This window comes from Perca flavescens, chromosome 3 (assembly GCF_004354835.1).
Source record: "Perca flavescens isolate YP-PL-M2 chromosome 3, PFLA_1.0, whole genome shotgun sequence".
NCBI classification, from domain to species: Eukaryota; Metazoa; Chordata; class Actinopteri; order Perciformes; family Percidae; genus Perca; species Perca flavescens.
The window spans coordinates 10,944,995-10,958,152 of NC_041333.1; the positions used below are offsets into that span (position 1 = coordinate 10,944,995).

At 44.4% G+C, this 13,158-nt stretch overlaps 1 protein-coding gene across 1 annotated transcript in view; it reads right to left on the reverse strand.

Annotated features, from left to right (window-relative positions):
- Positions 1-518: 518 nt before the first annotated feature.
- Positions 519-13,158, reverse strand: part of nectin1b (nectin cell adhesion molecule 1b) — an 87,311-nt gene continuing 74,671 nt past the window's right edge. The window contains exon 6 of the mRNA XM_028573858.1: positions 519-1,135. Coding sequence (XP_028429659.1) covers positions 630-1,135 — 506 coding nt within the window. The 3' untranslated portion in view covers positions 519-629. The remainder of the gene's footprint in view (positions 1,136-13,158) is intronic.

Sequence of the window (13,158 nt, forward strand, 5' to 3'; positions counted from 1 at the left end):
AGCACTCCACCTGTAATTATGTCAAACAGTTAAATCTCAATTCTGTGGTCACTTTAAAAAAAAAAAAAAAATCATACAAAAAGACATTATAAAAAATAACAATAAAAAAAAGGCAATGGTTATAAAAAAAAATAATAATAATCGCACATCCAGTGTAGGACTTTCACAAATGTGCTCAGAAAAAACAAACCTCAACCCGCAGTCTCTTTTTATACATTTAATACATTTAGAACATGGAAAAAGAAAAAAAAAAGAAAATACACACAAAAAGAATATTACACCAGTATGAAGTAACCAATCACCTCCCTGGACAACGAGTCCATTTACATACCTTAGTTTGTATTCTTTGCCCATTCACCTGATGGAAATGATACCAATGCTAAGAAGTTGATGTCGCTAGCACGTTAAATAGACGCTTGCTCTTTTAATTGAGATTAATTGGATGGGGTTTGATGGGGGTGGGGGTCAGGGGGAAGTGGGGGGGGGTACTAGGTGGACCAAAAGAGGGAGTGGGACTGTGAAAGGGTTGCAGTGTGACGAATGGGAGGGCGGGGTCGTGATGGAGGTGAAGGGTGCAGTGGAATGCAGGTTGGTGGGGACAAAGGGTTTGGCTTGGCGGTTGCATGCCACTACACATACCACTCTTTCTTAGAAATGACAGAGCCATCGGTTTGAGAGACCATATCGTCGGCTATCTCAGGTTCAGGGTCATACTGGAAGGCCAGAGTCCGCTCGTCATAATCTCGGCTCTCTCCTTCGTCCACGGTGAAATAGGGCCTCTTCAGGTCCTCCTGCTCGCCGTCAAAATCGCGCTCGCTCGCCTCAAACCCCCCGGGCCCGCCGATCTGGGCGGGTTTCTTCTCGTCGTCCGAGTCGTCCGGGTACTGGAGGTTCTTGGGGATGGGGGGGTGGGCGGGCAGGCCGCCGGCCTTGCTGTACCCGTTACCGAACACGTGTTTCTTGGTGCTGTAGTCTCCTTTGAAGGTGCGCTGGCGGCGGCGCAGGAATACGAAGAGCAGTAGGGCCGCCACGCCCAACAGGGCCACTCCCCCCACGGCGCCCCCGATGGCGGCGCCTGCATTGTGCGCCTCCTCCGTGATCTCGTCCCCGTGTGACATGTTGTTGTTAGGGAATTCTGGGTAGGAAAAGACAGATGGAAGGGAGTGTGTCAGTGCTCTGGTGGGAGGAGGTGCATTTGTGCAGGTGCAGATTGTTTTTCAGGAAAGATGAAGTAAGGGAAAGAAGGAAGGAAAAGCAAAGGGAAAAGGAAGGACCCCCGCCCCCCGACAACCCCCCCCCCCCCCGCCCCCCAAACCCCTGAGGAGCCCTTACCGAGTGTGGCAAGGCCCCGTCATTAACAGTCACATGCAGTTTCAGACATGGAGAGAAATAAACAGCCAGTCCAGCACACAACACCATCAATGAGTAAAACAATTGAAGAGATTAAAGTGAATGAAGTTTGTCAGCATGCAATAACCATCGTATCTCTTCTCTGTTTGGAAGAAAATGAAACTATTTCATGAACAAACTGTGGAAGAATTAATTATCATGGCCTTTCAGTCAATACATTCAACTCTGCAGGTTTCACACAAGTCAAAGTAAGCATATCGAATCAAACACTGTAGCACAGTCCAGCGTAAAACAGTCAAACATGACATATAGCCACCTTCATCATCAGTGTAGCGGTAATGAAATGAAAGAGCACTGCCAGAGATGATTAGCAGCAGCCAAGCAAACAGCCACGATGCATCCAGAGAGCCGAAAAACATGAAGCTCTTTCTATTCAGGCAGCACAGCAGATAAAAAGAATTATATATGTTCTTCAGTCAGGAGAAAAAGTATCAAATGAGTCAAAGATGTGCTCTAGTAGAGTGACAATGACTAATGGCCTGCTAGAGACAAACAATAACTCAGCTGCCAGAGTCTGAAAGCTGGGATTTTGCCTTGCAAAAATACAACCCAAAAAAATGAGCAGTTGTTTTAAATATAAAAACCGCCATGATTGGACACTATATCTGGAGCTAAACTGAAACATTGCGTTCAATCCAGCATTTCAGAGAGCAACGTAGCCCAGGAAGGCGACAATGCTCATGACATGCACAGTTCTGTATAAAGCTATGGCCCTTACATACACGCCTTCACTTCAAACCAAACAAATGGTGCAAAGCTCCCTGAAGCGAAGAGACAGAGGAGACGTCTATATGAAACATGATCAAACCCTCGAGGCGCACAGGTAGTGCTTGTCTAAACCCGCAGAGCAGAGGTACATTTAGCTTCAATGGCAATCTCGGAGTCCTTAGCAGAGAGTTAAGGGGGTGGGGGGGGGTGACAACAAAGAGTTAAACCATCCACTAAACAAATGGAGTGGGAGAAGTCTGAAAAAAAAGGAGACTGAAACAATGAGGAAAAAAGGAGGGAGCTTCCTGTTCACGCAGGGCAAACCACAGGCTAAGGTATGCAACGGGGCATGACAAGTCAGACGAGATGCACAAAAGATTTACTGCTTTTAATACCATTTCTGCCTACTGTTGTACTGATTTACAACCATTCTGTTATGACACGAGTCAATAGTCTGGTAAGCATAGGTCTTACCACTGTTCATCAGCTGTCTTCTCAGAGATAATATCTGGATCTGATAACCATAAATACTGGAACACTCAGGCAGCAGACTCAGTTAGATTTATTTAGCTTAAAACGCGCATGACGTTCTTCTTTTGATGCACTTCTTTCACATACGATTACATCAGCAAACATGTCACAGCTTAAATGAAACACAGTTGATATGTGAAAAAAGAATGTAGCCTTGCATGTTTTTTCAAAAGCCCAGAATCTTTTAGGTTCCAAATTCATACCCTACCTATGCTACATAACTTAAAATAGTAACATCAGACAACGTTGCCTCTTTTTAGGTGGCAGATGTGTTCTGGTTTCAGAATGATGAAGACAGTTGGAGATCAGTTAGATACTAAACCGGATCTACAGGATGTTTTTTTTTCCCCCTTGGCAACTATCATGGTTTCCCAAATGATGTACATCAATGATGTACATGCCCACCCCCCCAGGTTTGGGCTGAGCCCCAAAGGTTAACAACATCTGGCTCCGCCCCTGGTATGGAGATGTGTCAGCTGTTACAATGTAAAGGCAACAACGTGCAGAAAACATGGCTGTGTCAGTATAGGAAACTATTATACGCAATGATGGTTCATCTTGATGGGGAAATGCTTGTTCTGAAATCGCAAACTAATCATAATTGAGCCAAAATGAAGGTTTATGTTAAGCAATCCCACAAGTTCCTTAGAGATATTAAATTCTTTGTGCTGCCTCGGAGGAAGTCAAATAGAGTGAAATCAGAACGTTACTGCAAGAACCAGCCAATCTGACAACCTCTGCCATCCTCATCATGCAAAACTAAAAAGACAAATTTCCCACATAAGCAGAAAATGATTTTTAAATTATTGCCCTAAACCGTTGAATCAAAACCATTACACTCGATTAGAACTGCCTGTTAGTGGAAAAGATAAATCTCTGCAGAACTCTGGTAGAAGGAAGGGATGGTATTGGGCCAACTAAAGACCAAATGCTCAAGCCTTTCCCCTCGCCTTTAATTACAATGGCACTCTATCAGTCCAAAGAGGCGACCTCCCAAACACAGTCACTCTCCTCCGCTGTGCTTCATCCGCGCCCTCTCTCCCAGCAGCGACAGCAAAGCTCTCCAATTTCTAAAGCGGTGCCGGGCACAGTCTCAAATATCAGCTCAGGTTTTAATCTGAGCACCTAATGGGATTATTCAGACACAGGCCTTCATTACACACATGAATGAGAGAGCGGAGCCAGGTCACCTCTGCTCGAGAACACACCCTCCTACCAAGTCCAGAAATCCACAGGATTGAAGGAGCGGAGAGAGAAAGGGAAAACGTTCTCTTGTAATCCTCTCCTCTACCATTAACTGCCGTCCTCTGCTGGGATACATCTTCCCTCTGACCGGCCCTGTTAATCAAGCTTAATTGGGGAGCCCTTTGCCTTGCATTTCTAAGGTTGCCAAGAGTCGATATTTACCACTAAGAGGGGTGAGAAACACAAGGCGAGGCCGTTGAACCTACAGAGTAGCGGCAGTAAAAAAAAAAAAAAAAAAAAAAAAAAAAAAAATGCGGCGAGCCTTCAAAGCCACCTCTATTTCTATAAAGGATCAAGTGACACCACCTCTGACACCTGAAGAATGTGACTGCCAACGCTAGTGATTGAAGAATGTGTTATAGCTTACAAACTATAGACATGAAAGCAGCTGTAAACATTCATTTGCCTTTTACCTCCGAGGAAGCCCCGGAAGTTGCCGTATGGAAAAGAGGAACTGGAGTATCTAAAAGAAGTTATAAAGATGTTTTGCTCCAGGAATTGGAAGGGAGGAGCAGGGTTGTAGTCAAGAAGACCGCGTAGACCTAAGTCATAACCAAGACCAGAGTGTATCGAGAGCGAGACAAGACCGAGACTTTGAGGGCTTGAGACCGAGACAAGACCAAGACCAGACTAGCGCGAGTGCTACACTGCATGACACGATAACATGTGGAAAATGCTAATCATAGGCACTCCTCAAATTGATCTGAAAGATAAACATTCCCCTTAAAAAAAACATCCAAAAAAAACCAAGTAAGATTCTTCTTTATTCCCTTGTTATCGCCATAAGTGTATCATGAGAAATGCCTTGATAAAATAATCAAAAGGCAGTTGTGGGGTGCCTGGGCAGCTCACCTGGTAGAGCAGGCGCCCATATATAGAGGTTTACTCCTCAACACAGCGGCCGCAGGTTCGACTCCGATGTCATTCCCCCTCTCTCTCCCCTTTCATGTCTTCAGCTGTCCTATATAAATAAAGGCCTCAAATGCCCAAAAAGTCATCTTAAAGAAAGAAAAAAAGGCAGTTGTGGTCTTGAACAGTCTTGAAATAAAATCCTGAGACCGAAACAAGACCGAGTAAAAAATGCGGTCGATTTCCGAGACGAGACCGAGACTTTCAAAAAGTAGTCTCGAGACCGAGATCGATCTCGAGTACTACAACACCGGTGAGGAATGTTGGAAGTATTCAGGTAGCACTTCCTCTGTAAGGTGGAGAAAGAAGCTCAGGAGCACCAGGAGACGCTCATCAGATCCCTTCAGTGCAGAGGAGGAACGCGTTGCTTTAATTTCGCAGCTCCAAGAGGAGTGCCTGTTCCCACAGCGTTATCACTTCCGCGCCGCAGTACGCCAGGTCACACCCTAACACCACCTCCCATCAGCCCACAGGCCTTATGCATGCATGAAGATAACAAAACGGCAGAAAAATTCTCCAACGCGCTGGCTTCGCCTAGTCCGTGTACACTGTGCGAGCGTGAAGAAATTGGAGTGTCTATATTGTTAAACTAATCACGTTACAGAAACACTAATAATAACACACATTTGAAATTGCCGGCGTACACAGGGGTGTTTGACAGCACGGAGGAGGGAGAAAGTATTCCACCAGCATGCCGTCGCTACCGGCAACACCTGCCAACAGATAGATAAAAAATAATAAAAAATAGCTCAAAGTAGCACCACAGCCCTGACACTGTTCCAGGCAACAAAAGGCTGTGTCTATTAACACCATGCTGGAAATATGCAGATAGTGGGCTAACCTTGAGTTGCAACCACTGTAATGTACTATTTGAGATTAATAGGTACCAAGATGGGCCATGGAAGGCTATAATTCAATCCAAAGGCACCGTAGATTTATAGAAGGTAACGGATAACATGACATACTGCAACTACGCTGCAACTATTGCTGTTACTGTTGCATTAATCATACTGTTTGGAACACTCACATCAGACTTGATCGAGCGGATGATTTACTACCTCCAAACATTTTACTGACAAAATCTGCTTCCCTCATAACCCGATGAGTGTTCTCCCTCTGAGTCATTTGTTTAAAACACAAGTGAGTCTTTAGGAGACACAAATGGTAAACAAATGCGGCACACTCCAAAAAAAATTAAATGCCTGACATCTTGTTGTGGGAATGACACATCAGGTCGGTGCCAGATTTGCGGCTTCAGAGAACAACATAAATTCGGAGTAGGGTTTTGTATTTCGCTGGGAGCTCCGGTGGAAAACAACCAGCAGTGGCAAATGTTCAAAGATATGGAGAGGAGAGGGATGTCTGAAGCAGGGAAAGGGGGCTTTCAAAAGGGAATAGAAACTGTATCGCAACTCTTGTCCTGCAGGTACAGTCTCTGGGTGTGCTCCAGTCATGTCTGCACATGAAGAAAGCAGGAGATAGACAGGTACAAACATTCCCGAGTCTTAGCGCAATCACTTGGACAAGTTGTTATGACAGAGGCTGAGAAAATGAGAGAGGATTTTCAAAGAGCGCCGCAGGGAGTGGCATTTTTTTTAAATACGACAGAATGAGGAACAAGCTGCAGACAACAGGAGATGAAAAGAAAATAGAAGGCTACTCAAGAGTTTGAGGAGTGGCAACAAGGAAGGGGAAAAAAAAAGAAAGAAGATGGAGTGAGTGGCTTTGAAAGGCCGGGGAGTGACAATGGCAAAAAAAGAATGGCGTAATGACTGAGTGAGGACGGGGGACGATCGGGGGAGGGGGAGACGCATTAACTCAGCGATTCCGACGATCCTCATTACTCCCCTGTCTGAATTTGCCAGTGGTCGTGAAGTCATGGAAATGTAATGCTGCCACAAAGAATAAAAGCTCACCACTGACAGGAATTTACCACGCTGCACAGGGGAGCCATTGCAGAGGAAAAAGCTCCTTTTCAAGATTCTGGATTTGCCATTTGTGTACACACCAAACAGTGCAGGCACATAGGGATTATTGTGCAGGCTCTTTGATTCAAGTAAAAAGAGTAAAAAAGAGTTAAGGGCAAAGAAAAGCACACCGACCAAATTAATTAAAATAAAATAGGACAAAAACACTTACTATACTATACAAAAGAGTGCAAAACATATAATAATTTATGAATACTGTAACTGGAGGATACAACTATGGGGGATATTGCATTTGTAACAAGCATAAATATTGCAAATATTGCACAGTGGTATTTTCCATACTATGAATTATGCTATTTTTGCGCTTGCCCTCCAAGTCTTGCCATTTCCTTCCGTTTGGCGACACATTTTCTTTCCGTTATCGCTGATTTTACAGCCGCTCGCCTCACATGTTGGTAAATGCCACACGTGCCATTAAAACCTTCAGACCAGCGATTCAAAATCATTTCCCTGGCAAAAAGCAGACAGATAAGAGGCCCGGGATGTGCCGGAGGAGATGACGTTGTGAAATACTGGCATCAGAGCGCTGGTGACATCATCTGTGGCGCGTTGTGGACATGCATCGACTTGCGGGACGGTCCTGTCAGAGAAACAGAGAGCGCTTCATGTTTTCATCTCTCTAGAGCACATGCAGCACGTAATCCCTTTTTTTTTTTTTTTTTTTTTTTTTTATTGGCCTCTACTGGTAACCGAGGACTCGCAACATTTACAGTCTTTGAATTATGTTTGCGGTGGTTTATAGTTGAAATAAACAATAAAGCCATATCAAAAAGAAGCGTGACTAAGATGACAAATTTGAGCAGAGATCCCACATCAATGTTTTTTTTTTATTTTTATTGAAAGCAGTGGAAAATGCTTCTGTTCCCAAAAGATTTCAGAGCGTGTGTTTTAATGCCCTGCCCGTGTTGATACAACATGGTCATTTTGTGCTACAGTGGTTGTAATAATTATTCTAAATACGCCTTTAATGAGCAATGAATATTTACACCGGCATCTAAACACAGATGCTCTTTTTAAGAATCATGTTTGCTCATAGGGCAGCATTATTAATGCATCTCTACATTACCCTGCTAGCCTGCGTGTGTCTGCAGTGCCAAGGACGCGTTATTGAGTCAGCAGACACAAACAACCAAAAAAATCTGCATGTTCGAAAGCGTTGACGTCGGTGGCAATGTTAGTTCTCCGCTAGCTAACCGTTATTTCCATTGTTGATTTATTGGTGGATTATTTTCTCGGTTGATCGATACAAAACGTCAGAAAATGTGGACCAGTGTTTCCCAAAGCCCAAGATGACGTCCTCAAATGTCTGGTTTTGTCCACAACTCAAAGATATTCAGTTACATGTCACAGTGGTGGGAAGAAACTAGAAAATATCCACATTTAACAAGCTGGAATCAGAGAATTTACAAAAATGACTAAAACCAATATATATCAAAATAGTTACAAATTCATTTTAAAGTGCTCATATTATGCTTTTTGGGTTTTTCCCTTTCCTTTATTGTGTTCTATATCTTTTTTGTGCACGTTACAGGTTTAAAAAGTGAAAAAGACCAAAGTCCACCCCAAAGGGACTTATCATCTCCAACAGAAAACACTGTTCACCAACTGCTCCAAACAGCTCTACTGTAGTCCAGCCTTTACTTCAGAGACGAATGTGCGTCACTTTGTAACACACGTTATAATGCTCGCCTAGCTGCTAGCGTGGCCCGCCCTCATACTCTGCTTCTTAATGGCTAGTAGTCCTTACCTAGGTACTGTTAGGGCACGCCCTCATACTGTGCTTCTGACTGGCTAGTAGTCCTTACCTAGCTACTGCGCATGTGCGACTCCCAACAAAGATGGAGCAGAAGTGCGATGCCTCACTCTGTAGCTAAAACAGAGAGCTCAACACACAGGGTGAAAAGAGGAGCTGCAGCAATGTGCAGAACAACAAAAATATTAATTGAAAATGAAACCATGTAAACCTATTCTGATATAACCTCTAAATACAATTATGAACCTGAAAATGAGCATAATATGAGCACTTTAATAGTTGACAACTTTATCGATTCATCCCCAGCTCTATTCTCCGCACCATCCTACCCTCAGCTTCTCCTCTGCCTGTTCCAACCCCCTGTTGTTGTTGTTTTCCTGTCTCCCTGTTGTTATTTTGGAGCTGTGTGTAGCGAGTGAATCACCACGCAGCAGCTCTGGAGCCAGCGGTCAGACCCTGGGACAGCGTCTGACCTACTTCATCAGGCTCTCAGGGAGGCGTGACACATCCGACAACACACGGCTGGACAGCCAATCCCACTGCTCCGTTTGCCCGCCACATCCCTCTCCTCTGCATATCCTCGGGAGAGCAGAAACAGCAAGCCATGCAGAAACAAATGTTGAGATAAATCACTACGATCTCAGCTGCTCTGCTCTCACATGCTCTCCCCTGGTGACATTTCCATTTCACTCCCACAGCCTGGCTAACTCTTCTTCTCCAAATGAATGTTTTTTTTTAAAAGACCCCTTTACACAGTGAGCATCCCCCTCCTCCATTTTACGCAAAATGAGCTGCAGCCACAATGTCTTCCCCCCTCAGTGCCCTCCCTGGCACAGCACAACACAGCCGAGGCTTTATGGGGCGGCCTGTGGTGTGCAAGCAAAAGGGAGCCGCTCATGCTAATGTCTCATTTGGATAATGAGGTGCATTATGGGCAGGATCTGAGCAGCCTCTCCTGTAGTGAGGACGTGGGGGCTAAACAGTCACAGTCACAGCCTGCAACACCCAAACCTTTCTACATGTAGGTTTGTAGACTCGGGATCAGAAAGTTCAAGGGTGATGAAGAAGCTAGCAGAGAGTGCAGGGTAATGAAACGCTCCTAAACCTGCCTGACAGCATGTGTCTGCTTGAAGTGAGGGTGCAATGATATACAAGATATATACGCGTGTGGCCTTTGAATGTATGAATAATGCAGGCGGCAGCGTGAGAAGGCGACACCGCGATGTGCTATAGGGCACAGATTGAGACAGACGCAACCATGACAGGCGAAGACAAACAAATTCCACATTGCTAAGGGAGCCCGCGCAAAGCTCATAATGTCTCTTGTCTCTGTCAGAGGAAAAGAAAAGAGACAAATGGCTGCGTGGAGCCGCTCTGCTGTTAGATGTCAGCAATATGTGGTGCGATACTTGTTTTTATTCACTGATGTACTCGTCGCGCTCTCGCAATCACACTTTATCACACGGAGCGATCACGTTGAGAAAAAAACAGGCAGACCTGGCACCGCGGTGACGCAGAGAGCAACATGTCTGTTTCTCAGCTGATGAAAAAAATTAACCAGGACATGGACAACGACTGTTATTTACAGTTCACTTGTTTCTTTTTAAAGCCACTATGAAGAGTTTTGGATTGTTTTGGGGTTGGTTGGCAGCCAGCCCCTGTGGACGATAGTTGCCATGAGAACCACTGTGAAACGGTTATCATCACACCCTTCACGTGATGTATTTCACGTTGAAACAAGCCAGCGAGGAATCAATCTTAAGCATCAGTTACGGAGTGAGAGGAAAGACGTGACTGTTTTCCAGGAAGCGGCCATTTCATGGGATCCTTAAAACCCTCCGTGTCACAGCTGTTCCTTTATGTGGACAAGAAAGGGAAAATATCTTAGAAAAAAAACGTACACTAATGAGGCCAATACCTGTCTAATAAACCATACATGTCTAATAAATGTCTAATTGTGGCTACAGATGTTCGATACCTATTACAGGACTACAGTAAAATGTGTGGTATGCATCCCGTTCAAGTTGCAATGCGTTTCTTTCGTGACAATTACAACATTTGATGTCATCTCAGAGTAACATCTCCTGCTCAGTCTTTCAAATTTATGCTGAGAACGCTCCCTTTGCCGCTGCCAACAACTCGCTGCTGCTTTTCCTGCCAACCCGGTGGCAAGCATTTGGAATCATTATATAGACATAGCTAATGTGTTTCTCGGCAATGGGCTTGTTTGCTTGCTTGGGATATATGGAGCCAAAGAACTGTAAAGTGAGACTGGTAAATAAACGGTGAAAAAGTCAAAGTCGGTAGTTTTTATTTTTTTTTAGAACGGCGGCCCCGTTCACTACCACTGTGTCTCAGTGTCTTTTATCATCATCGTGATGTAGGACTTGGAGGATAGAGAAAGTGACAAGCAGTGAACACACAGGCCTTTACACAGAGTCATGCAAACAGCATCCTGCCCTCTCTCCCACCTCTGCCTCTGCAGCGCTCCTAATTTCCGTTTTCCTGGGAGCCCATTTCTCCAATCCACTTTTACCTTTTCAATAAAATTCCAAAATATCAAGACCCACTGAAGCGTCTCCTTCGGTCACATGGACACCTTTTATTTATTTATATTTCCAATGGACTGTATGTTTTATTCATCTAATATTCACCATGTGGGTACGATATTTTCCCCCCTAAACCTCTTCTCTCTCTCAACTTCATTTTCTCACACGGGGAGCCAACTATTGCTTGTTCAGGCGAGCGTGAACACATGTCGACGGCGGCTGGCCTGTGCTTACAGAAGGCTCCATCCTCACGCTTCCTTGGTAAATTGATGAGAATGCTCTCACTCCATCCCGATTAACCCGAGTGGTAAAGCACTGTAGCAAAGCTGCCTGCGCCTCGGCTCTCTAAAGCAACTCGCTGCCACAGCTCCGACAAAAGACAGGATGAAAGGTGGCGCGGCTGGGCCGTGAGTGGAATCACCCAAAAGTTTCACATGCTGGCCGACCCCAAGCTGATCTGATATTATCCTTCACAGCTGATCCTGCTAATGTGGCAGGAATTATGCACCTTCTTTGACGCAGTCCGGACCCCACCTCACAAAGCGCTGTTGTGTGGGAGAGTCAAGGTTAAAAAATATCTAATCAAGTTTAAAAGATTACTCAAGAGAGTAAACAAATTCAATCTGTAGTGAATGTTCTGCTTCACTGAGAGAAATGTTCCCACAAGTCACACACACTTCTCCCTTCTCAGGGGTGATAATGACATAATTGTAAGGTCCTGACAAAACGGCCATTCATCACGTCTCCTTATGCGCTGGGAAGAAATTCAAGATGGCAGCGTCGATTTGTTTCGAGTGCGATGGTGGGAAAGCTGATTATCTTAATGAAAGACTGATTTGGCTCTCTTAAATTGGGGAGGATCTTTGAGGTTTAACCACATTATTCAGCCCCCTTCCTGCGGCTTTCTCGGCCGCAACATTTCACTGAGTCACTGTTTGACTGGCATTCCTATTAGACGGCTAAAAGTAAGGCTGCACAATTTGTTTTAACGCCATCGCGATGATGACATCAACTGGCGTAATAAACACAACGCGAAAGACACTCAGAGATTTCTGGGTTAATTGACAGAGAATATCAGCAGAAAACTGCACTTTAAAATGTAACTGTCATTCCTTTCTTAGCGCTGCCAATATTTATTTTAAAATTGACTTTCATAATTAAATGTTCAATAACAGAATGCTCATTTTGCTTTCAATTAAAAAGCAATGTGTTGTATTTTAGCAGAATACTGAATGCAGCAGAAATGCAGAGCTGAGTACACTTTAATATCTGCTTATTAATCGCAAGTACAACAACGTTATCGCATATTGCATATTTTTGTCAGATCGTGCAGCCCTAGTTAAAAGCTGCAGAGAACGAATGGTTAACAATAACTTTCATTGTGAGGCCGTGTCACTGTCTCTATTTTTGAACATGGCCTCTGATGCCCATTAGAGATTTCTGAATGAGAGGTGTTTGCTAACAAGAAGTACGTTCCATGAAGATCACCTATGTCGCCATATAGCCCCTCCGCCCCTGCCTACGTCTCTTCCCTTCCTTATTTTTTTCCCTCAGACTTCCTCTTTCACCTGTTTGTTTCTGAGAGCGAGGATTGATTAAAACAGGAGAGTGGTTCATTAGATTCTGACAAGCGACACCATATCCGTAGAACACATGTCCTTGGAGAAAGCCGCCTTGGCCCATGTGACTTACCGTAGTCGATGCCATCTCTACAGCAAACACTATCCCCAAACTAATTGAAACAAGGTGCTCCGTGGCCGCACTATCTGCCCAGCTGACAGTTATGCAGCACCCAGTAATCCGTCCACCGAAACGGAGGAGCTTGATTAAAACGCGCCTTCCTTAAGTGCTACAAACAAGTTGTCACGGATATTTTCATCTTCCTGACATTGGGAGCAAGGTTGTGTCCCTGGCAGATGTATATTGCTGTGTCAATCTAAAAATCAACTTCAAAATGAAAACAAAAAGCGCTACTGCCAAACCCATGCATGATGCAGCGAGTAGTAGTGCATTTGGACTATGGATGTGCCTCAGATACTGCCTAAAATATGGTATTGGTATGCGA